The 23739-nt window shown below is 52.8% G+C and overlaps 4 protein-coding genes across 4 annotated transcripts; all 4 read left to right on the top strand.

Annotated features, from left to right (window-relative positions):
- Positions 1-1103: 1103 nt before the first annotated feature.
- On the top strand, positions 1104-3350 carry PG985_001021 (eukaryotic peptide chain release factor GTP-binding subunit; the record flags this gene model as incomplete). Its single annotated transcript, XM_066820790.1, has 3 exons — positions 1104-1431; positions 1487-3240; positions 3294-3350. 3 exons carry the CDS (start codon positions 1104-1106, stop codon positions 3348-3350), a joined length of 2139 nt encoding a protein of 712 aa, XP_066691669.1.
- A 3653-nt stretch (positions 3351-7003) lies between these two features.
- PG985_001020 (uncharacterized protein) lies at positions 7004-9655 on the top strand (the record flags this gene model as incomplete). The annotated part of the gene is made up of 8 exons (XM_066820789.1): positions 7004-7115; positions 7178-7229; positions 7292-7323; positions 7382-7431; positions 7497-7663; positions 7740-7773; positions 8249-8955; positions 9019-9655. The coding sequence occupies 8 exons, from the start codon at positions 7004-7006 to the stop codon at positions 9653-9655; spliced, it is 1791 nt and encodes a 596-aa protein (XP_066691668.1).
- Positions 9656-10450: 795 nt separating this feature from the next.
- Positions 10451-14303, top strand: PG985_001019 (Poly(A)-specific ribonuclease; the record flags this gene model as incomplete). Its single annotated transcript, XM_066820788.1, has 8 exons — positions 10451-10471; positions 10614-12034; positions 12084-12334; positions 12472-12527; positions 12578-12682; positions 12745-13150; positions 13209-13422; positions 13481-14303. The coding sequence occupies 8 exons, from the start codon at positions 10451-10453 to the stop codon at positions 14301-14303; spliced, it is 3297 nt and encodes a 1098-aa protein (XP_066691667.1).
- Positions 14304-16178: 1875 nt separating this feature from the next.
- On the top strand, positions 16179-23055 carry PG985_001018 (uncharacterized protein; the record flags this gene model as incomplete). The annotated part of the gene is made up of 3 exons (XM_066820787.1): positions 16179-16460; positions 16660-16981; positions 17051-23055. The coding sequence occupies 3 exons, from the start codon at positions 16179-16181 to the stop codon at positions 23053-23055; spliced, it is 6609 nt and encodes a 2202-aa protein (XP_066691666.1).
- Between the last annotated feature and the right edge of the window lie 684 nt (positions 23056-23739).

Below are 23739 nucleotides of genomic sequence, written 5' to 3'. Positions count from 1 at the left end.
TCATTTCCGTCGCAAGAGAGGCAGGCTTGCTCACTCACCATGGGGCTCTCCCAAGCATGAGCCCCACCCCTACCCAAAGCAAATGGCAACAACAATGCTTTTTTTTTTTTTTACCCTGCTGGTCGTACAAGTGTGCAGGGGCCCTTGGGCTCAACCCGCTCGCTGTCTGGAGGACCAGGCATCGTCGAGCCTCTTTGCACTTGGTCCATTGAAGAGCAGTCAAGAGTTTCCGTGTACCTACGTGTAGTGTCGAGTTGACGCACGCATACTACTCAGAGGTCCGATGCTGCAGACGCTACCAACCTCTGAAACCTATACAACGCACAGTGTGAGAGTCCCAGGGTCCATTTAAGGCCAATCAACTCGAACAACATCAATATGCATCATTTGGTCTGTTGGCCGAAAGGGAACAGGCCGCAGGGCTGAAGGGCACACAGCCGAGAGGTAATGTACAAGCACTGTATGGACACAGTATAGCAGATTCCCGCAATTGGCCTATGTAAGCATGTACCTACCAATCAATGCCTAACGTGCAGGGGCAGACCCCGCCATGGGACTTTTGCTGTGCTTGTCACTTCACTGAGGTCACTTCAATCAATGGAAGGTAAGCTGGTAAGGTTGTGTTAGGCTGCATGGGAACATGAAAGATTGGCCAGGCTGCAATGATGGGAGGGAGTGACAGAAAAGAGAGCATTTTACCCATATCCAAATTCAAATATAGATCTCATTGTCCCCCCCCCCCCAAGAAAAGGGTGACGCTCGACTTCTTAACACCATTGAGAATAACACCAACAGGTCCAGCTGGTTCCGTCACACACGCAACCCAAGGTACCTCTGGAATTAATTCACAAGCGGCACTTTCCTGCCCAGATTCTGTCCAATTTTGCCCCGCACCCGCATTCACAACCCGCCAGGTCAGACTTTCGTTGCCTTCCTGTCCGGTCGCACAATTTTCTGACTGCAAACTCCAGGCCGTCGGCGACTAGTCCATTTCTCTCATATTGCGATCCTTTCGCAAAGCAGTTCTTTTCTTCTTCATCCGGCCTACTTCTCGCCAGCTACCTCAACTACACTGCGCTAGGAAGCGAGACCTTGCCGCAACCATGTCCGACCTCAATTCATGGGAGGATGACCCCGCGGCGCAGGACGAGAACCTCGCGCGCCAGGCACAACAGCAGATGAACCTGAACAACCAGCCCCAGCAAGGCCAAGGCAGCTTCCACCCGGCTGCGTCCTCTTTCCAACCAGGAGCCTCCACCTTTCAACCTGGTGCTTCGTCCTTCCAGCCCGGCCAGGCCTATGGTGGCTACCCCCAGTACCAAAACCAGTACTACGGTGGCCAAGGGCAATTTCAACAATATGGAGGTCAAGGGTACAACCAGTACGGCCAAGGCTATGGACAGGTCTATGGCGGCCAACACCCCGGTTATGGTATGTATCTAGCGACTAGCACGTTTGGTGTGCCGTGTACTGACAAGAGCGACAGGCCAACAGTATCCCCCTCAGTTCCAGCAAAACCAGATGCCCTACCAGGGCCAACAACCGCAGCAACAAACCAAGGCCCCGTCTAACGCCGCCAAGAAACCTGCGTCCCCAGCAACTGCCTCGGCAGCAAGCGAGCCCAAGCCGGTCGCCGAGAAGGTTGGGGGCACCAAAGTCCTAAGCATAGGTGGTGATCCACCCAAGCCCAAGGCTACCGCGCCAGTCAAGGTTTTGTCGATCGGCGCTCCAGCGGCGTCCAAGGACGAGCCCAAGAAGGAGGAGGAGAAGAAGGAAGCCGCCGAGGCTGGTGCCAAGGTTACGGCTGCAAAGGCCCTGGAGAAGACCGGCGAGTCTGCCCAAGATAGCGGAAAGACCTCGCCGACTCCCTCCTCTGGTCGTTCTAGCCCAAGCAGAGCCGCCAAAGCCCAGGCCAAGAGGGATGCGGATGCTGTCGCAGCCGAGCAAGTGGCAGACGTTGATGAGGATACCTTGAAGGAAATATACGGCAAGGAGCACGTCAACATCATTTTCATTGGGCACGTTGATGCCGGAAAGTCTACTCTCGGAGGTTCTATCCTTTACGTCACTGGCATGGTGGATGAGCGAACCATGGACAAGTACAAGCGTGAGGCAAAGGACCTGGGCCGAGAGACGTGGTACCTTTCCTGGGCTCTGGATCTCACTAAGGAGGAGCGAAGCAAGGGCAAGACCGTCGAGGTGGGCCGTGGTTTCTTCGAGACCGAGAAGCGTCGTTACAGTATCCTGGACGCACCTGGCCACAAGACGTACGTGCCCAATATGATTGGTGGAGCCTCTCAGGCTGATGTCGGTATTCTCGTCATTTCTGCCCGCAAGGGAGAGTACGAGACCGGTTTCGAGAAGGGAGGCCAGACCCGTGAGCATGCTATGCTTGCCAAGACCCAGGGTGTCAACAAACTCATCGTTGCTATTAACAAGATGGACGACCCGACAGTCAACTGGTCTCACGACAGATATAAGGAGTGCACTACCAAGCTCGCACAATTCTTGAAGGGGACTGGCTACAACCTAAAGACTGATGTCTTCTTCATGCCCATTGCTGCGCAACAGACCCAGGGTATCAAGGACCGCGTTCCCAAGGACAAGTGCCCATGGTACGATGGCCCGTCTCTGTTGGAGTATCTTGACAATATGACGGCACTTGAGCGCAAGCTCAATGCCCCCTTCATGATGGCAGTCAGCGGGAAGTACCGCGACATGGGTACTATGATTGAAGGCAAGGTCGAGGCTGGTGTTGTCAAGAAAGGCATGAGTCTTATCATGATGCCCAACAAGGACAAGGTCGAGATTGCGGCTGTGTATGGTGAGCAAGAAGAGGAGATTGGCATCGCACAGGCTGGTGATCAAGTCCGCATACGCCTCCGAGGCATTGAGGAAGAAGATATCCTGCCAGGATTTGTTCTTTGCTCGCAGAAGCGCCTGGTGCATAATGTGCCCACGTTCGAAGCCCAGATCAAGATTCTGGAGTTGAAGAGTATCCTCAGTGCTGGTTTCAACTGCGTGCTACACGTTCACTCGGCCATCGAAGAAGTCACATTCGCTGAGCTACTGCACAAGCTTCAGAAAGGTACTGGTCGAAAGAGCAAAGCACCCCCCACGCACGCGAAGAAAGGCGACAGCATCATCGCACGGATGCAGATCACAGGAGGTGCGGGATCCGTCTGCATTGAGCGGTTCGAGGACTATCCGCAAATGGGTCGCTTCACCCTGAGAGACCAGGTACGAGACAATATTAACCTTTTATCGCTACGCAAAGTACTGACGCATTTTAGGGACAAACAATTGCCATTGGCAAGATCACCAAGCTGATTAGCCATGATTCCGCTTAAATGAGACCAAGGGAGGATTGATCTGCGTTTGGTAATCCACGAGAAGAGGAGACGAGGAAAGGCCGAGTCCTCTTTGGTTATGAATCGCCCAGAGAAAGGGAGATGCGTACGGCGGTGATCGTAAAGAGCCAGACGGGCCATTCTGTCTTGATGAAAATTCCGAACAATATTAGATGGTTCTGAATCATGGCGATGATTCGAGATGTCGTACTTACATCGGATAAGGGGGTCTGAAGCAGTTGGTGCCGGAAAGGGGGGTTAGCCATTTGGCCGTGATCAAGAATAGACTGCGATCCCGACATGTTCCGCCTGTTCAATGCGATATGGAGAAGCCGGGAAAAGTAGGGACTAGGCAATAGGCACCCGTCACAACTTGGTGAAACATAAATGCACCAAGCCCAACGATCGCTTACCTGCTAAGCAGGGCTGCATACTACGTCGTATATGTATGGGGCGAAATGCCAAGTATTACTTGATCTTCTCACTGCGGCATGTGATGATCGTGACCTGGAGAAGGACACAAAACCCTGGAGAAGATGTCTCTTCTACAGAAATGGTAATGGTTGGTTACATGTGGAATAGCTATAGAATATGTCCTTGTAGATGAGGTCTTAATATTTGGAAGAGTGACTGGCCGTTGGCAACAGGAAGTAGGCATGCCTTCTGGTCATGGATGCCTTCCAACACTCGCACTTTCACTGGTGAGTACATAATGTATGTACCTAGACCCGGTCGAAAGGGACCCCACCTACCGGCTCCCACAGCGTTTATCAATGTACGTGGTACGTGCTCAGAACCCAGCCGGAAGATGGTATCTTGTGGATGTGTGTGTGTTAATTTATCAAATACCCCAAGTGAGCTACGCCGAGTAGGTACTCCACGATACCAAAGTGTCAAGCTTTTCCGGGAATACTTTGTGCCAGATTTCGCGACTGGCTCTACGTCACTCGCCGATTTTTCGGAAAAGTTCCGAGGACATACCACCCGACTACAGACACATAGTAAGTAGTACCCATGACCTAGTTAAATTGTAGTAGGCTTGGATACGCAAGTCTCGAATTGTTCCTACATCAGTTGACTTCTGCCATCAGCAGAAAATTGTTCCCCTACGGGCCCCGAATACAACTTATAAGCAGTACCCAGGCATCACATGCTTGGTGATTGACAAACTTTCCAATACCATTTCATGGAAGCATGGCCAAGTCTAAGCTAGCCAGCCCCCTGGCCCCCTTGGCTGCTTATAGGTGGCCAGCCGGGACGTCACGATGGCAAAACACCCGTCACTTGCTGTCCACTGCTGGCGACGGCGTTGACCTACAAGTACCTGTCCAAGTGCAGCGACGAGTTACCCTACATTTACGTAACCTGGCCAGAGCCGATGGATAGCGCTAATGACCGAGACGCAAACTCGAACTGCTGTGTGATTGCTGAGTACACATTGGCCAATACCCCCGTGGTCTACTACGTCCATGCTGCGGGATAGCCTCTTGGGCAGTCGGTTTGCAATCTGCACAAGACATGGGTCCTACCTATGTAGTGTGCAGTACTTTCTTATGTGGTTTATGATCAGTCAATCAATTGATGCGAATGAAAGGGCCCCACGAAGTTTCGGAGAATGTCGGGAAGTCGTGTGAATCAATAATAATAACAGCAATAGCCCCGGCTGGGGAAGAATCTGGAGGATTGAATCTAGATCCAATGGCGGGACTGAGTTCGGCAAAGGAAACGCGGCTGCGGAGCTGATAAGGGCGGTTGGAAAGTGGAGGTGACCCCAAAGCCTTTGAGCTTGGCCTCCAGGCGGCTGCCAGGCTTTTTGGTCGCCAGATACCTAGGTACTTTGATTGGGTTCTTGTTTGGCGAATGTGGCTCGGGTTATTCCAATGATTTGATTTGCACGAGACCACCGCCATACTGTAAGGTGGTCGTTACCTATTCCACCATGGGGACTAGGGAAATGGGTGACAAGATGGCAAATGAAGATGGAATGGGGTATAGTAGTCGCACGCTGTTAATGGATGTACGACATGTAATACTGGACACGCAATGCAAGCCAATACTAGGTACCTATACTGAACTTGGATGATTGTGTGTGATGTTGAACGGCTTGTGTCAGACCTGCAGGCCAGCTGCATGCCCGAGACTGAGAGCCTCATCCAGCACTCCAGTAAGATGGGTAGGCAGTAGCCGGGGACCCCAGTGGGCTTAGGCGGGGTCAAAGACGGGGTATCCGACTTGGCCAGTTCAGTCAGCCGGGTCAAAAACGTCGGGTAGAGGGAGTAGTGCCTGGAGGTACTAACTCGAAGCACCTCCCAATCAACCAGCACCCATTTCGCATCCATTTCAATCAATACAACCTCAGGCTTGTTCTTACTTTGGCAAGTTCATGCGCGCAACTTCCCGATGTGTGGGACTCTTGAACTTGACTTGAGTTATGTAGGTACACTAGGTACACAAGTACAGTATAAGCACGGTATTTCCTCCGGGCCAGCGCTTGTGGCTAGGTAGGTACTGTATGTAAGTAGTTGCCAGGGTCCATACCTGTCGGTGGCTCTCCATCAAAATGGTTCTTGTTCCGAACTTCGATGACAGTCCCACGATCCACGCATCAATGTACAAGCATCTTTGCCCCTCCACAAGCCTCCTTTTCCCCTTTCTGTTACCACACACAACGTAATCGCTGGGGCTTTTGACTTGTTAGCTCGGCTGTGACCTAGCCTAAACCCTGTATGGGAAGAAAACAATACGGAAGGGCCAGAGGAGTCTTGGGTAAACGGAAGAGACTGCCATGGATCATTCTCGCGATCAGCTACCTAGTGCATTGATCACGTCTCGCATAGGCTTTTCGGCAAATGGGCAGAAGGAAAATGGCACGCACATCAGAAGTGGCAGATAGAGCATTCCAACCTATGGCTGGTTTCACGAAGATTTATCGGCAGCAACGCCCGAAGAGCAATCTGACTTTTCGAATGACCCGCGAAGGGGGGGGCCCATGCAGGTGCTGTCGCGTGGGCTACCCCAAGTTTCTGCTTGTGGCAGCAATTCGGGGAAGGGATGGGACAGGGCATTGCTCCAATGGGACACTGGCAATGCCTGGGCTAGTATCTTGTCACACCACATTCCGAGCAATACTCTTGCGCCCCGGGACCAATCAATGTAGATGGGCTGGACTCCATCACGCCCCGACAGGGTTGGGGTAAGGGTCGTTTCGGGACGGCAACTCCTCCAGGCTGCCAGGCGCTGTCCGCCCAGCACTCCACGGATGGGCTAGTTTTCGTTCCAAGGGGGAACGATGTCATTGACCAAGTACACGCAGCGCCTAGCCCTCCAGAAACGACAACAGGATGCATCGCTTTCCGACCGTGCAGGGGCCGCGCCTCCGAGAAATAGTCGTGGCCCGGGGCCCAATCACCGTCAGCAACTACTGGCAGCCAGTGGCATTCGCCCAGCATACTCCTGCGGCTCCACCCGGCCTACCCTCCTTAGCCTTTTTATATCCTCGGCCCAGGCCCACGATTAGAGACTCCAGTCACTCCACGAGCTACCGTCTTAGCACCCCATCACTTGCCCAGTATTGCCCGTGTACGACCGATAGGTGGACCAGATCGTGTATTACAACTCTCAGCCATCAGAACATTTCAAAAAGCTTAAGAACCATGAAGGACCCCGTTCAACGCACTGCTTCTCCCTACACTGATCCCTCAGTCAAAGGACCTCGATCACAGCAACTCTTCTCCCACACCCATTCACTCCTACACAACCACAAGAGTGAGCCCTTCCTCAACCCGCCGTCTCCAGCTAGCGACGGACATGCTGACCATTCCCTGCAGTGATTGCTCCCAACAAAGTCAACAAGACGGCTCTCCACCCTGGAGGCATCGAGTAGGTTGACTACACCCCATGAACCTCGAGGGCCGGAAGACTGACTGTTTTCGTTTATATAGGCCGCAACAGGAAGTCGAGCACACAGAGCTGGGTACGATATACCGACTCAAACGCTGTCCAACCCTCTCAACTGACACCCACTTTCACAGAGATCGAACTCCACGACAAGGCTCACATTGACTACGATAGAGTCGCCATTGTACGTCGTCCACTGCCCGTTGAGACTCGACTTTTCGGCGAAGGGGTACTAACATGACTGCCCAGATCCCCAACCCTTCTGTCGCTGCCCTCTACGAAGATGCTTTGGTATACGAGGTCGGCTCAGCCATTGCCTCTAGCGGTGCCTTGACAGCATTCTCCGGCGCGAAAACCGGCCGTTCACCTTCGGACAAGCGGATTGTGAAGGAGCCCTCCTCGGAAAACGAAGTCTGGTATGTCTTCCTTCTGGCACACCTCTCAGGTGAACACCACAGCTTTTGTGACAACAGTATTAACATGGATATACAGGTGGGGACCTGTCAACAAGCCTATGGCCCCCGAGGTAAGCTGCTTGAGACTTGCTTTTGCTTCTCCCACACAATATTCCTCATTGCTTCGGCCTTTTTTCTCGGCTTGGCACAGCCGTCTTTCGCCTGCCATAGACATCAGCCACCCCTCCATGGTGACGCACATTGCTCATGCGAGCATCATACCGACTGCGCTTGTTCCCCTCAACAGTGGCATGGTGCTATGACGATAATGGCAATCTAGCGCTCTTCCCTTTCCCCGAAGTTTTGGGAAGCTCTGGGCAGCAATTACTCGTCGGTCGGGCCACACGAGTCGTTGGTCTGGCACTGTTCCCAGACCCCTGTCTCGATAGCGTCATACCCTGCAGGCGCCGAGATCTGCACCCCGCCCTCCACTTTTTCTTTTCCTGACACCCGCGGCGCGAACCAACAAGATGCCCCGCAACGCCCCTATCACGTGCTCCCTTCCCCCCCAGCGTGAACCCGATACTGACATACTCGGCTACACAGGTATGGAAGATCAACAGAGAGCGTGCAATCGATTACCTCAACACGCGAACTCGAATCTATGTCATCGATGGCTATGCTGGCTGGGATGAGAAGTACCGAATCCGCGTCCGGGTTATCTGTGCCCGTGCATACCACGCGCTCTTCATGCGCAATATGCTCATCCGCCCGTCCAGGGAGGAGCTGGAGCACTTCCACCCCGACTACACGATCTACAATGCCGGCACCTTCCCGGCCAACAGATTCACAGAAGGCATGACCTCTGGGACCTCGGTCGCAATTAACTTTGCCGACAAGGAGATGGTCATCCTGGGTACCGAATACGCCGGTGAGATGAAGAAGGGTGTCTTCACCGTTCTGTTCTACGAGATGCCCATCAAGCATCACGTATTGACGCTGCACTCCTCGGCAAACGAGGGTAAGAATGGAGACGTCACGCTTTTCTTCGGCCTCTCGGGTACGGGTAAGACGACTTTGTCTGCCGACCCTAACCGGGCCCTGATCGGCGACGACGAGCACTGTTGGAGTGATCGCGGTGTCTTCAACATTGAGGGTGGCTGCTATGCCAAGTGCATTGGCTTGTCGGCTGAGAAAGAACCAGATATCTACGGTGCTATCCGTTATGGCTCGGTGCTGGAGAACGTCGTATTTGACCAGCAGACCCGTGAAGTTGACTATGACGACTCCACACTCACCGAGAACACTCGATGGTAAGCCTCTTTTCATCTCTGAGAATGACGAAATTTCATCGGCTGATACTAATGATCCTGCAGTGCCTACCCCATCGAATACATCAGCAATGCCAAGATTCCTTGCTTGTCCAACAGCCACCCTAAGAATATCATCTTATTGACTTGCGATGCTCGCGGCGTGCTGCCACCCATTTCGAAGCTCAGCAGTGCGCAGACCATGTTCCACTTCATCTCCGGGTACACGTCAAAAATGGCCGGTACTGAGGACGGCGTCACTGAACCCCAGGCTACCTTCTCATCTTGCTTCGCCCAGCCTTTCTTGGCTCTGCACCCCATGCGATACGCAAAGATGTTGGCCGAGAAGATCGAGCAGCATTCCGCCAATGCCTGGCTGCTCAACACTGGCTGGGTCGGTGCTGGCTACACACACGGCGGCAAGCGCTGCCCGCTGAAGTACACTCGTGCGATCCTGGATGCCATCCACTCGGGTGAGCTTGCGAATGTGGAGTACGAGACGTACGAGGTCTTCAACTTGCCGGTACCCAAGACCTGCCCCGGAGTCCCGGCGGAACTCCTCAACCCTGCCACTGCCTGGACGGCCGGCCGGGACAGCTTCCAGCAAGAAGTCAAAAAGCTCGGAGGCCTCTTTGTCGAGAACTTCCAGAAGTACGAGTCGGAGGCTACCCCCGAAGTCAAGGCCGCTGGCCCCGTTGTTTAAACCACTGTGCTTCACAGCATCCCGTTTTGATTTTCAGCTTTGATATCCGCATTGTTTGGCTCATATGCAATGCATTGGTCGATGAGTGGCGCGCCAAGACATACTGCCAGGCGTATTACAATTGGGAGGGTCATGATAGGTTGGCATAGGCAGATTGAGAAGTGATTGAGGCAGCTCTAGTGCAGAGCCTGCGCTACATAAACGAATTACGAAGCTGTAACCTGTGCTGGAGAACCGAGATTCGCAGGCGTCCCTTTCTGTAGGGACAGCACTGGCTCGTGCATGGATAAAAAGTTAGACAGCATCTCTATGAAGTAAATTCCTACGAATTCTTACGTATGCCACCGCAGTGAATTGAGAAATGTAGGAGAATATGTGTGATTTGTTTTCTTTGTTTTATGGTGAAGCAGGTTGGCGATAATCCACCCATCATCTATTCTATTTGTAGGTATGTATCAATTTCAATGTTACCGGAGTTGATGCTGGGATAAGATAGCTGGAGGTGTAGCCTTGTATACGGATTATGCAAGTAGCCGGGTCAACCCCGCCAACATCGATGAACTACCCCAGTTGGGCGGTAACGTAACGAGGCTGAACCACGAACCACCTGCCTAGGGTGTCTCTCCGACTCCAGACGCGACACACATTTAGTATAGAGTGCATGCCTTATCCTTTACTTTCTTTCGCAATCCAGTAGCTCTTTGGACTTTGATTTTCTAGTTTCCAGCAACGTGCTCCTGCCCGGACCGACCACCATTGCCTGCCGTGCAAGGATGACCAACTATTCCATGCGCAATGGATCCAGACTGGTCCGAGGTAAGAGAAAATAGCTACCTTCCTGATGTTAAGCGCGGTCGCATACAGTCTTGCGAAGACAACATCGCGTTGCCCAGTGGCCCTTTGCCCTCTGGCCTACATTCGGATCCTATGCTGACTGGACCGTTCTGCTACAAATTAGATTTCCCGTATACACCTGCCTCCCCCAGGACTTAGGGCCATTCCAACACCCGTGTCAACCCTGTCCTTCGACACGAGCCAAGAACTCCTATGGGCTGGCAACGAATACGGACGAGTTTCGTCGTTCTACGGCCCCGAGCTTACGCAATACACCAGCTTCAAGGCGCACAGCTCTCAAGATGGAAAGATACACCAGCTGCTGTTCAATGACAAAGGCGTCATTGCCCTGGGTTCCCGGGGCATACACATGGCCCAGAGGAGAGGCGCTCCCCTCTGGACCGTCAAGCATGAGGACATGAAAGAGCTACGGTGTATGACTTGGACTTCCAAGGGTACGGCCGAGATTCTCGTCGCCGGTGAGCAGGATAAGATGTTCGTCGTCGACGTGAACAAGGGAGAAGTCACCAAGCAGATCCCCACCGAACACCACTACAAGATCATGAGGAGGAGCCGCCACATCTGCGCCGCGACAACCGGCTCGGCTGTTCACATCCTCGATCCGTTGACGTTCAGGATCAGCAAAGAGTGGACGGCCCACGCTGCTACCATCAGCGATATGGATGCCCAACATGACTTTATTGTTACGTGTGGTCTGTCGCCGCGTCAGCAAGGATACATCATGTACGATCCCCTGGTCAATGTGTTCGACCTGAAGCACATGGTGTCCATGCCTCCAGTACCATTCCCTTCCGGCGCAGCCTACGTACGCATGCACCCACGAATGTCGACCACCAGCATCGTTGTGTCCCAGAGCGGACAGATGCACGTGGTAGATCTGATGAACCCCAACACTAGCACGGTTAAACAAGCAAATCATTTATATATGAACATGATAGATATTGCTCCGTCCGGTGAGGCTATAGCCCTTGCCGATGCCGACTGTCAAATTCATCTTTGGGGGCCGCAGGGCTCCCTTCATTTCGCCGAGCTGGCGAACCCAGTCGAGTTTGCGAGTGCCGAGCAACATCTTGCATCCATGGCTTGGAGTGACGATGCACCCCTAAGCTCTATCGGCATGCCGTATTATAGGGAACAATTGTTATCAGCGTGGCCCAAAGAAGAAATATACGAGGTAGGAGCGCCGCCGATCAAGGAAGACCCAAGATATCTCGAGTCCCTGCAGCGTAGGGAATGGGGCCTTTTTGGGAAAAATACGCGGTGCTTCCGCAGGAACCAAGTCGAGGACACGCGCAAACTTGACAAGGAAGAGCGGTTACTCAATAAGCCCAAGTTTCTCAGTGAGCAGGCAAGGGGCGCCTCGCATGCCCCAGCCGGTACACCGGCTCCCGAAGATCTCGTTCCTGGGCCGAAACAGCTGGTTGCCCCCATCCAGCTGGAGAGCCAGAAGAACGCAGTGTCGCCAATTTACAGGCACGTCGAGATCCAGTATAGCCGATTCGGCATTGACGACTGGGACTTCAAGTCAGTATGCAATTCCACTTGTTGGTGAACTGCTCCTAATCTTGCACAGGTTCTTCAACAAGACGCAATACTCGGGTCTGACGAACCATATCATGAACAGCTACGTCAATGCTCTTCTCCAGGTCCTCTTCTTCAACCCCGCCATCCGAAATGTTGCTTTGCAACATGCCGCCACCGGCTGTTTTGACGAGTTGTGCCTTCTCTGCGAGCTCGGTTTTCTTTTCGACATGCTTCAAAAGGCCGAAGGAGCGCCCTGCCATGCTTCGAACCTTTTGAAAATTTTCAGCTATCAACCTCAAGGTATGCCTCTACTTGATGAACCTGAACTGCATGTGCCCACTAACGCCGTGAAGCCAGCAGCTTGGGGCTTTTGGAGGATTTGTCCTTCACCTCCCCGCGAACCTCAATGTTACAAAGCTTTACCCGTTTTCTGTTAGACAAGATCGTGCATGATTACAATAGAATGGAGCAGTGTTCGGTGGCAATGGAACAGGTAAGGCTGGTTCCAGTCGTTGACAGTGATGAGACTGACGTGGATCATAGTTGTTGGAGACCACAGCCACAAGTTCCATTCGTTGCAACAATTGCACAAGCGAAACGAGCAGGCCCAGTTCGAGCTATGTGCACGAGTTGATGTACACATCAAACGTAGGTTGAACGATGCAACACCGGTGGTGCCCAGCCTCAGGATGCGCGTTAATGCTGTATAGAAGTCCGGGCACCGACAGGCCAAAAGCGCCAAGATCACATTTTCGCAGATTCTTAAGAAGAGCGTCGAACGTGACTTGACCAGTAAGGGCTGGTGCCAAACATGCCACAAGTACCAGACGCTCAGCACCAAGAAACTCATTAGGGGTGTGCCTACGGTCTTGACCCTTCTCGCGGGGATGCCAAGCGAGGAACATCGCCGGTTATGGGCCACGCCGGGCTGGCTTCCAGAGGAGATCGGTGTCATAATAAACAACGGCCAGTTCTTCTGCTATGAGGGCGAGGAACTGAGGTATCAGTTGCAGCGAGGCTATCATGACATGTCGGTTTATTCGCTCACTGGCGTTGTCGTCAACATCGAGACGGGCCAGCCCTCAAGGGGCAACCACCTGGTAGCGGTGGCGAACGGTAAGGCTTTCGCTATTCTGCGTTGTGGCGATAGACTTGGAACTGACATACTGTAAAGTTGCTCATTCGGCACCAGTGACACCGAACGAGAGCCAGTGGTACCTTCTGAATGATTTTCACATTAAGCCTGTGACTACTGAAGAAGCGCTCACTTTCAACACATCCTGGAAGATGCCCTCGGTGATCACGTATCAACGAAAGGAAGCAAATAATAGACTGGATGCGACGTGGAAAGACAATCTGGACAGCAGCTTGCTCTACGTTGATCTCAGGTGAGTCCGTTTCTGTTTCTCTGTAGGCATGTGCGTCTTACTGACCTAAGAATTGCAGGCCAAACTTGCCAGAGAAGACATATCGAACGCTCGACTCGGAGACTGAAAAGCCCAACTCGGATACTATCATCGCGATTGACACGGAATTCGTTGCAACTTCCAAGGCGGAGGTGATGATTGAGTCGGAAACCAATGAGACACGGATAGTACGTCCAGTCGTCCACGCTCTCGCGCGAGCCTCGGTTTTGCGAGGCAGTGGCCACGATGAGGGACTCGCCTTCATTGACGACTACATCCATATCAGGGAGCCTGTCATTGACTACGTGACGGCATATTCTGGCATTGTGCCCGAAGACTTGGATCCCGCGCGAACAACGCACAATCTTGTGCCCCTGAAAATTGCGTACAAGAAGATGTGGATTTTGCTGAACCTCGGCTGCAAGTTTTTGGGCCATGGTCTCAAGCAGGACTTCCGTGTGATAAATATACACGTTCCTCAGGACCAAATTATCGACACAAGCGATCTCTTTTTTTCGGCGGCACGGAAGAGGAAGCTCAGTCTGCAATTCCTTGCATGGTGTCTCCTTAAGGAAGAGATTCAGCTAGAGACGCACGACTCGATTGAAGATGCAAAAACAGCCCTCAAATTGTACCGGAAATACCAGGAGTTTCTGGACGCCGGAATCCTCGAGGCCATGCTTCAGGACATATTCAACAAAGGCTCCGCTTACAACTTCAAGCCACCCACTAAACAAGGCAGGACGGAGACGCCGCCGGTGGAGGGCGGCAGTGGGCCTACCACTCCCGGACGGCGCCCCGGATCCCTTTTCATGGGGAGTAGCCCTGGTTGGACGCCCGGGAATAGTTCAAGGGTGAGATAGAGTCCCAGTACAATGATGTGGTTGACCCAAGCCCCACACCGATATGCTAGACGAATCAAGAAACGCATTGCCCCAAAATGTCGCGATGATAAATGCCGGAAGGTAGTGGATGGGAAAATAGAGTCCTGGTCGCGTTTTGATAGTCCTTGGGTTACGGACCATGGTTGTCGACTTCTCAGGATAAAGGTGTTCAAGGATCACCGGGCTTCAGTCATACCAGCAGCCAATAGTAGCAAGTATATACATAGCAGGGGCAGAGCGTTTTACTCGAGCGATATTTCAAGATGCATCCCGGTCACTCAGTAAATTTGTGCCTTTGGTGCTTGGGATAGAGAGGGCGCCTTACCTGCTACGCCGCTACACACCTATGAGCATATTCTAGAATGATTGGCCAATGATGGAAACTCGGGTAGTGTACCGCTCACGTACATGGTGCATACAAACATTGGTAAGCCTTGCATGGCCAAATCAGAGTATATGCCTACTTGACATACTTAGTTAATTACTGCGTTAATTACATACTTGCTCAATCTTCATGGTTACGTGGAATATGGCTCATGCAGGACAGGCTTGTATAGGTACATAGCATGTACGCATCTAGGTAGCACCGCCCTGCACAAAACGCCGAAGACTCTTCAATACTAGGGACTTTGCGTGTGTACATGGACGAACCGGAGCTCGTAACTTGAGGAGACTGTCAAGGACTGCATCACAAGCCTTACAATCGTAATCTGCGAGAGAAGGGAAAAGACCTCTGTGTGTAGGTAAAAGGAACTTTCGTCAAGTTGATTGGACTGGAAGTTGGTTTCAATGGCAATGTTCAAGCCACACCACTTTTTTTAGTCAGTACAGTGAGGCTGGAGGGGCTATACATGTGGCGGATATTTAGCCTAGGTATTGCCAGAGCAAGCAAACCTACAGGTAGGTACAGGCACTATCATCAGCCAGTGACAGCATTAGCCAGCACTGAGTGGTCCCACCCAAACCCCCCATGCCTCAAGCTTAAGCTGGACCCTACCTCAGTTTTGCCTTGCCTGCCTCGCCTTGACTCGACCAGACCAGTCACCAGTACTGGACAGAGAGAGCGAAAGAATCATACCTAAGCTTAGCAGCACATGCACACACGCAAAGGCAGAGCAAGCTCTTCCACTCTCACCACCTAAACAACCGAGCACTGCGGCCTGTTGTCTACCAACACTCTCCTCCTCTTTTCCATCGTTGATCCGGAGGATATTCACATCCATATCGTCAATGTTGGAAGACACCACACGCACACAACAACATCATCAACGACAACAGCAACATAACCAGTTGCTTCTCCGTTTCCATCGATTGTACTAAATCTTAATCGGGCATCCCAAGTCAACCACGCCTATTCGAGCAACGCACGGCTGCCGGCTGCTGCAGCGACCATTTTCTGGTTCTTTGACAATTCTTGGATCCATCCATTGTTCGTTGTTCGTCTCTCCTCCAGCGCCCAGCCCGAATTTCCTCCGCTCCCACGATACCCAAAATCACAACTCCCTCCCTCTACACTCTTTCCATCTCCATACTCCAGCAGCCTCTTCCGCGTGGGCTGTCGGCGACGAGCGATTGCATCCCTAGTCGCATGACTTCCGAGATCGCCCATCTCTGGATAGCATGCGCCTGGACTGGTTCGCCCATCCCATCGCTTAAAACACCAGCTTGTAGCAACCTGGAAGGGAGCTCTTGATCAAGGATACGAGACGGCGGCTACTCCGGGAGACGTTTTCAGCAGTAGCAGGGGAGGATCTATTGCAATAGATTGCCCTCTTCGCGCCTGTTCAACCCTCCTCAACCCGCCTCGCTTTGCTAAACGGCCCCCCTCCCCTCCCCCACGCGACCTCAACCCTCATGGTCCCTCCACCCTCCTCGTCCCAGTCACAATCCAGATCAAGCACTTTCACACCCGCTCCCTCAAATCATCCCATACAGACGGGCGGCTTTGGCCATTCTCCACATCCTTCGCAAGGCGGCAATTTGAGTGCTGGCGCCAGTCCCAGCACCAGTAGCCCAACCACCGGGAACAACAGTCTTACCAAAATCGTCATTGCCCAGGTCTTCCTTCTTCTGACCACCCTCAAGGACGATAAAGACCGTGCCAAGTGGGATTTACAAAGAGATCAGCTTAAGAAGGTATGTGGCCTGGATTTCCCCCAATGCGTTATCTTGTAACATCTTCAAAGATGAAGAACCCGAGGCCTGCCGTACCTACTGCTTGTGTGACGGCACCTCGCATATCGAGACAGCAACACCTAACTACAACGCACGCAATCCTGTTTCGCACATGCATCGCAGACAGCTTTGATCATCATGCTAACGTGTTCACATACAGCTTATCAATGATAACGGCATGGAGGTCTTTTCCAAAACTTTCACCAGACTGGTGACGCAGAATGCGGGCACCATCTTCTCCGGCGCATCGAACCGGCCCAGTTCAGCCAACTACCAAATACTGGCGGAAGAAATGAACAAGATCTCGACAGATATCAACCAAGCACCCAAGATCGCCGAGTCCATCGAGACGAGCACAGAAGACACATTCCGTGATTTTGACCTGTCAACCTTTATGGAGCATTTTAAGTTGGATGCTCTTGAAAAGACAATATTGGCTCTAGCCTTCAAGCTCGGGTCGCGGTCAGATCTCAAGACAAAGGGTTAGTCTTATCGATCCAACAGGCCAATAGTGTATTTTGTTTGCTAATTTGCCGTGTTTCCCAATCTAGCGGATGCTATCCTCTCTACGAATTTCCCCACATTTGTCAACTTCATCTCTCGACCGGACGTTCACGTTAACCTTGACACCGACTTCATTGCCCACATCGTCGACCGCTACATTCAGGGACACCCGCCCAACTTCAACGCAGCCGCTAAATCCGAGCTGAGCCATAAAGTCAAGTCACGCTGGTCGGGGCCTGATCGTACACCCCCGATGGAAGTTCTAGCCTCTCTCGATTTGATACGTGTCCTGGGCGAAAAACCCCCCAACGCTCTGGCTCTTTACATCCAGCGGACAGGTGCAGACTTCACACGTGACGAGGAGACGTGCCTCGGATATTTGCAGAACCGCCCAGCCAACGTCCAATTAAGCGAAGAGCAGGTTTCATCCGCCTTGACATACACTACCATCAGCTTGACGCCTAGTCACGACCCCTCGGTTTTGGTGGCCGCACTTCGGAGCGTTCTGCCTACAACCTTCTCATGGCAGGACGTGGTGTCATACTTCGATCAGAGAGACGTCAGGGTGTCCAAACAGCAATTCCTGCGTTTGTATAACGCCCTACTCCCCGTTGCGCAATCCCCTGCTGCGAATGCCCCGAACTTCGACGTCCAATACCTGTGGGGTGGTGCACATTGGGAGAACCCCGAGACACAGCTCTCGTTCATCTGCGCCTTCGCATCTCTGAAGCCTGACGAACTGGACGCCAGTACCATCCCTGGCTTGGTACCTACATTCCAGCTGGAAGATTACGAGAACTCGCCGGCCGACGTACGAGAGCGCGCCTCCGAGGCAGTGAGGCACCCATTGGTTTCCGTTTCAGCCCTCTCGGCCATTTTCTCCGTTGCCCTACATTCCATTCACGCCTCGCAGAGCATCGAGGCCAAGCGCCTGTTTCAAGAAGTTGTGGTACCCAACCTCGATATCTTTATCGTATCAGCATTCGGAGTCCCAAAGCCTTGGCCCGCTATGGCCGTGGACACTTTGGTCTCGCTATTCGAACAATTTCTCCATAGCCGCTCCCCCCACGGTACCTTCGTGATGGATAGCATTTGGAGGAAAGACAAGGACTGGGTTAAGCAAAAGCTTGTCGACACTCATGCCCTGAAACCCTTGGACTTGCCTATCATCTTCGAGCACGTCATCAAGCACAACTGGCTTGATGAGCTTGTCAACTTGCCCAATGGCTTCGGGTTTGACCTGGCTGCCTTGGCGCATGCCGAGGGCTATCTAGACCTCAGCCAGTGGGCACGTAATAATGCAGACCGGGGCCCCGAAATATCCCTTTCTCTGCTGCAGTTCTTAATGATCAAGGGCACTATGGAATCAGCATACCAGCGATCTCCAGAGGGGCAGCAGCCGCAGAAGAACAGCACGACTTTGCAGGTCAAGACGGTAGCAGCCCTGCTTCAGATTGTCGAAGACTTTATGCCAAAGGTGCCAATGCAGAATCTCATCACGGTACAGCGACATTGCATCATTGTCTACCCCCGGCTTATCAACTTCGGCGAGGGCTACGATGACATCATCGAGCTCAACAGCCGGGCCGGCAACGCTCTCCCACAGCAGGCTAATGCCCGGATGGAAGAACACTACAAGACAATGTATGGCAATGAAGTGCAAGTCAAAGAGATTGTGGAGACTCTTAAGCGATACAAGCATTCTCGTGACCCACTGGACCAGGACGTGTTTGCCTGCATGATTCATGGCTTGTTCGATGAGTATAGTCATTATGTGGACTATCCCCTCGAGGCGTTGGCCACAACAGCCGTGTTGTTCGGTGGTATCATCTCCCACAAGCTTATCTCGGATCTTCCGCTCAAGATCGGGCTCGGCATGATCTTGGAGGCAGTGAAGGATCATATGCCTGACGAGTCAATGTACAAGTTCGGCCTCCAAGCTCTGATGCAACTCTTTTCCAGGTTCAGGGAATGGCCCGGGTTCTGTAAGCAACTCCTCCAGATCCCTGGCCTGCAGGGTACGGAGGCTTGGAAGAAGGCTGGCGAAGTTGTCAGGGAGCATGAGGAAGAGATTGCCAACGGCCAAAACGGCACGTCTGACATTTCTGGAGAGCCACTCGCTAATGGTGTCATTGATGATGGCTCTGCGGTGGGATCGAGCGTTTCCCCCTTCGCGTCTGTCAATGTCGACCAGGCCACGAATGGTGTATTTGAAGACCCTAGTGAGGAGGTCCAAGACAAGATCCAGTTCGGGCTAAACAACCTTACCCCAGCAAAGCTCCAGACGATCTTCAAAGAAATACAGGAAAGGCTGGAGGAACGACACCATCAATGGTTTGCTAGCCACCTGGTAGAGGAGCGTGCCAAAATGCAGCCTAATTACCACGAAGTATATTTGGACTTTGTGAGGCTCTTCCAGGACAAAGGTCTATCCGCCGAAGTCTTGAGACAGACTTACATCAGTACCGCCCGCATGCTCAACTCCGAGGGCACGATGCAGAACTCCACAGAGCGCACTCACCTCAAACATCTCGGTGCTTGGCTGGGTCTCCTGACCATTGCTCGAGATCAACCCATCAAACATAGAAACATTGCTTTCAAGCAACTGCTGATCGAGGCGCACGACACGAAGCGGCTCATAGTGGTCATTCCGTTCGTCTGCAAGGTTTTGATACAGGGTGCAAGATCCACCGTATACCGGCCCCCGAATCCCTGGCTTATGGACATACTTCACCTCCTCATTGAACTGTACCACCACGCCGAACTGAAACTGAACCTCAAGTTTGAGATTGAAGTCCTTTGCAAAGATCTTAACCTGGATCACAAGAGCATCGAGCCTTCTCAAGAGCTGCTCAATCGAGCGCCGGTAGAGGATGTTGGCGAAATGGCACTCCCAGACGTGCTTGATGCCGTGGACACCATGTCCTTCAACGGCATTGGTAATACCGTGTCGACAGGTCTTTCACCGCATCCGATGCCGCCCCCCACCATTCCCGACCTGGGTGCTCAAGTGCAAGTCCCTCCTGTCAGTGAGATGGTGGTGACTACGCAGAAGCTGCACGAAATCGTCCGGACTGCTCTCAGCCGAGCGCTGCATGATATTATCCAGCCTGTTGTTGACAGGTCTGTCACGATTGCAGCGATATCGACACAGCAGATGATCCACAAAGACTTCCAGACCGAGCCGGACGAGAATCGACTCCGGACATCTGCTATCACTATGGTGAAGGCTACTGCTGGCAGCTTGGCTCTTGTTACCTCCAAGGAGCCTTTGCGGGCCAACATTACCAACTATCTGCGCCAGCTCTCCAGTGACGTGCCTCAGGGACTCCCTGAAGGTACCATCATCATGTGTGTGAACCTGAATCTGGATCTCGCATGCACTGTAATCGAGAAGGCTGCCGAAGAGAGGGCGGTTCCCGAAATTGAGGAATTACTTGAGAGTGAATTGGAAGTTCGTCGTCACCACCGCAGAAGTCGTCCCAATGAGCCGTATGTGGACCCCGGTCTCAACCGGTGGGCGATGACGATCCCCAATCCTTACAAGCTGTCGCCGAACATGAGCGGACTGAACCCCGAACAGATGGCCATCTATGAGGAGTTTGCCCGGCAGCCACGAACTGCCGCGCCAAGCAGCAGCCAAGCCCACGCCGCTTCAGCCTCGGATGCTACTCGAACCATTGCCAATGAAGTCCTCCAGGAGCAGTTTGCCGCAGTACCCAACCTGCCCACTCCCGCAGAAACGCCATCCCTCCCGCAGCTCCAGACACAGTTGCCATACCCACAGGTCCATCAGGCCATGACAAACGGACGTCCCGCGGCTCACCCGACTCAGATGGATACAAGGGTGTATGCGGACAGGGTGTCCAAGTTCCTCGGCGAATTGCAGCGTGCTGCAACAGAATCCCGCGAAGAACATTTTCTCGACTTGCCCCGCCCTCACCAAGTCCTGGACGTGGTTGATGCTTTGACGCAGCTCATTATTCGAAACTCGCAAAGCTCGGAGGATTTTGCTTTCTATGCGGCAGAAAAGATATGCCAGCTCCTGTTTGAAAGGATCGAGCAAGCGAACACGCTGTTCCTCGAGAGCCTGGTTCACGTTCTGGAGTTACTTCTCAAGATATCGATTGCGGGCCCTGGCGCGGCACTCGTGGAGCGGGTACACTCCATCTTCAACCAACAGCTTCCTGAGAACTACTTTAACTTGCCTCTGATCACTGCCCTCCTGCGGACAGATCTCTTGAACCTCCACCTGATCGACATGGCGTTGTCGAAGGCCATCTCCAAGAAAGAAGAGGGCTCGTTGGAGTTCTTTGAAAGGCTTTTAGACCTCACCCTATTCAATGACCGTCCAGTCGCACTGTTTGCGGACTATGTCAGGAGTTTGGAGGGCGCTTGGGGGTGGATCTCCGAGGAGCCAGATCTCGAGGCTGGCCAGCATCTCAAGGCCAAACTGCAGGGATCGGGGCTACCTCAGCCAACCGCCCTCGATGACCCGAGTACCAGTCGACAGGACCAGTATGAATACCTTTTCGACGAATGGATCCACCTCAGCAGCAATCATAGTGCGTCCGAAAAGCTTCTGTCATCTTTCATCAAACAACTGCGCAACAAGGGCTTCCTCGTCAGCAAGGAGGATTTCGTGTCGTTCGTGCGGACAGCTTTTGACACGTCCATCGCGCTGTACGAGCAGATCCTGCACAACGGCGCCAGCCAGGTTGATGGATACGCTGCAATCGATGCTCTTGTCAGACTCATCGCTACACTGGCCCAAGATAACATCTTGAGCGTCAACGATTCCTTCACAGGGGCCAAGACCATCTTTGAGACAGCTTTTGCCGTGAGCGCTCTCGTACTCAACCACCACCATGTCTCCCGCGGTGAGCATTTCAGCCAAAGAGTCTTTTTCCGTTTCCACTCGATGATGCTCCACCAAGCTGCCGACATCTTTGGCCTGACTGCGCCCGAGGCAGTCATTGGGCAGGATGGCCTGGAAGTCCACCACCGCGAACTTGTCTTGAGCTACGCAAACATATTGTTTCAGCTTAACCCAGCCCGGTATCCCGGCTTCTCCTATAGCTGGCTGGACCTGGTCCTTCACCGGCGGTTTCTGCCCGTCCTGATGGGCATTGGTGACAAGCGTGGCTGGCTTCCCTTCATGAAGATTGCAACCTCACTTATCCGATACCTCGGCGACCACCTCAAAGCCCTCGACGTGCCCGACATTGCCAAGGACTTTATCCGCGCAAGCGTCAAGTTCCTCGTCATCATCCAGCACGACTACCCGGATTTCTTGGCGGCCAACCATGTGGCACTCTGCGGATGCATCCCACCGCACGCCACCCAGCTGCGCAACATCATTCTGTTTGCCAGTCCACGTCAAGAGCCCGGAGACCAGCAGGACATTGCGGCACTCATCAACGATTATGATGTTGCCGCGTCGTATCTGCAAGACAATGGGTTACTGGAATTGGTGGAACAGCTTGTTCAAAACGGACCCTCGGAAGATGCGATTGCCCACTTGACTCATGCCATCAACAAGAACGAGAGAGGTAGCAGCGTATTTGGCAACGTTCAAGTCAACACCGACATAGCCTTGGTCAACGCCGTGGTCCTGTACATTGGCACCTTCGCCGTCAAGAGGGCGCAGCAGAGCGGTGAAATCTTCGTCGGTAGCGCCGCAGACATGGCCACGCTGTCGTTGCTTGCGCATGAAGTGAGCGCAGAAGCGCGATACTTCCTCCTGTCAAGCATCGTTGATGAGTTGCGGTTCCCCAATCCCTTCACCACATATTTCTCGTCGGCCCTGCTGGAGCTATGGGGACACGACGTTAACGACCCCGAGGAGACGGATATCCGCCAGCAGCTCGTACGCATCATTCTAGAGCGTTTCTCGGGCTACTGGCCGCAGCCGTGGGGCCTGGTCCTGATGACGGTGGAGCTCACCAAGAACGACAAATATCTCTTCTTCGATCAGCCATTCATCAAGGGCGATCGTGAGGTGCGCGACAAATTCCAAACCATTTACCGGACTCTCACTGATATCGCCTAGATTCAAGAGCAATTTGTCGCCATTGTCCGGGCTGCTTAAGAGAGTCATTCCGCTGCCACAATGGGCAACCCTCTATTATCGGAAAAGGGAGGGCATGTGTAGCCAGCCACCTGGCCAAAAGTGGCAGTGCGACTATACACTTGGGTATGAACTAGGTCACTCTATATCTCCCACATGCCTATATTTGTTTTTGCTGAAAGGCAGTTGGGCGTAAAGATTTGGCCAGTTACCCCCCTGTAATATTTTATTCAAGGTGTTTCGGAGGCAGAAGGGAGGGAAGGCATTGCATACACATGGTTCAGCCATTCCCAGCATGGCTAGGCCACTACGACGAGAAGGATATTTGCCAAAAAGAAAATCGACGATGCCACGACTGCTCCAGATGGTAGAGCCGCGATTGTTTTTGGACGAACAAAAAGGCATTTGACAGGCGTCCGAGGCGTTGAATGAAGTTAATTGTACGAGGCATCCAGCAGAGGGCCACTTGGGCATGTGGACCCTCTCGAGCGGGCGTATTATTGTATTAATATATAAACCCTTGCAAATCCATACTGGATTACGGCGGGTATGACTACAACTTGTGACATGCTCGAGCTTGCTCTAATTATGATATGTAATCTGTGGAGATGCGACCCCCCCTCGATAGGTGGCTCCCCAGCGTTGTCGTAGCCGAGTGGGTGGTTA

The sequence above is a fragment of the Apiospora marii genome, assembly GCF_038362585.1.
Source record: "Apiospora marii strain CBS 49790 chromosome Unknown utg000001l_segment0_segment0, whole genome shotgun sequence".
Lineage (NCBI taxonomy): Eukaryota > Fungi > Ascomycota > Sordariomycetes > Amphisphaeriales > Apiosporaceae > Apiospora > Apiospora marii.
Note: the sequence above shows the minus strand (reverse complement) of the source record. Positions and strands in the feature narration are given on the sequence as shown.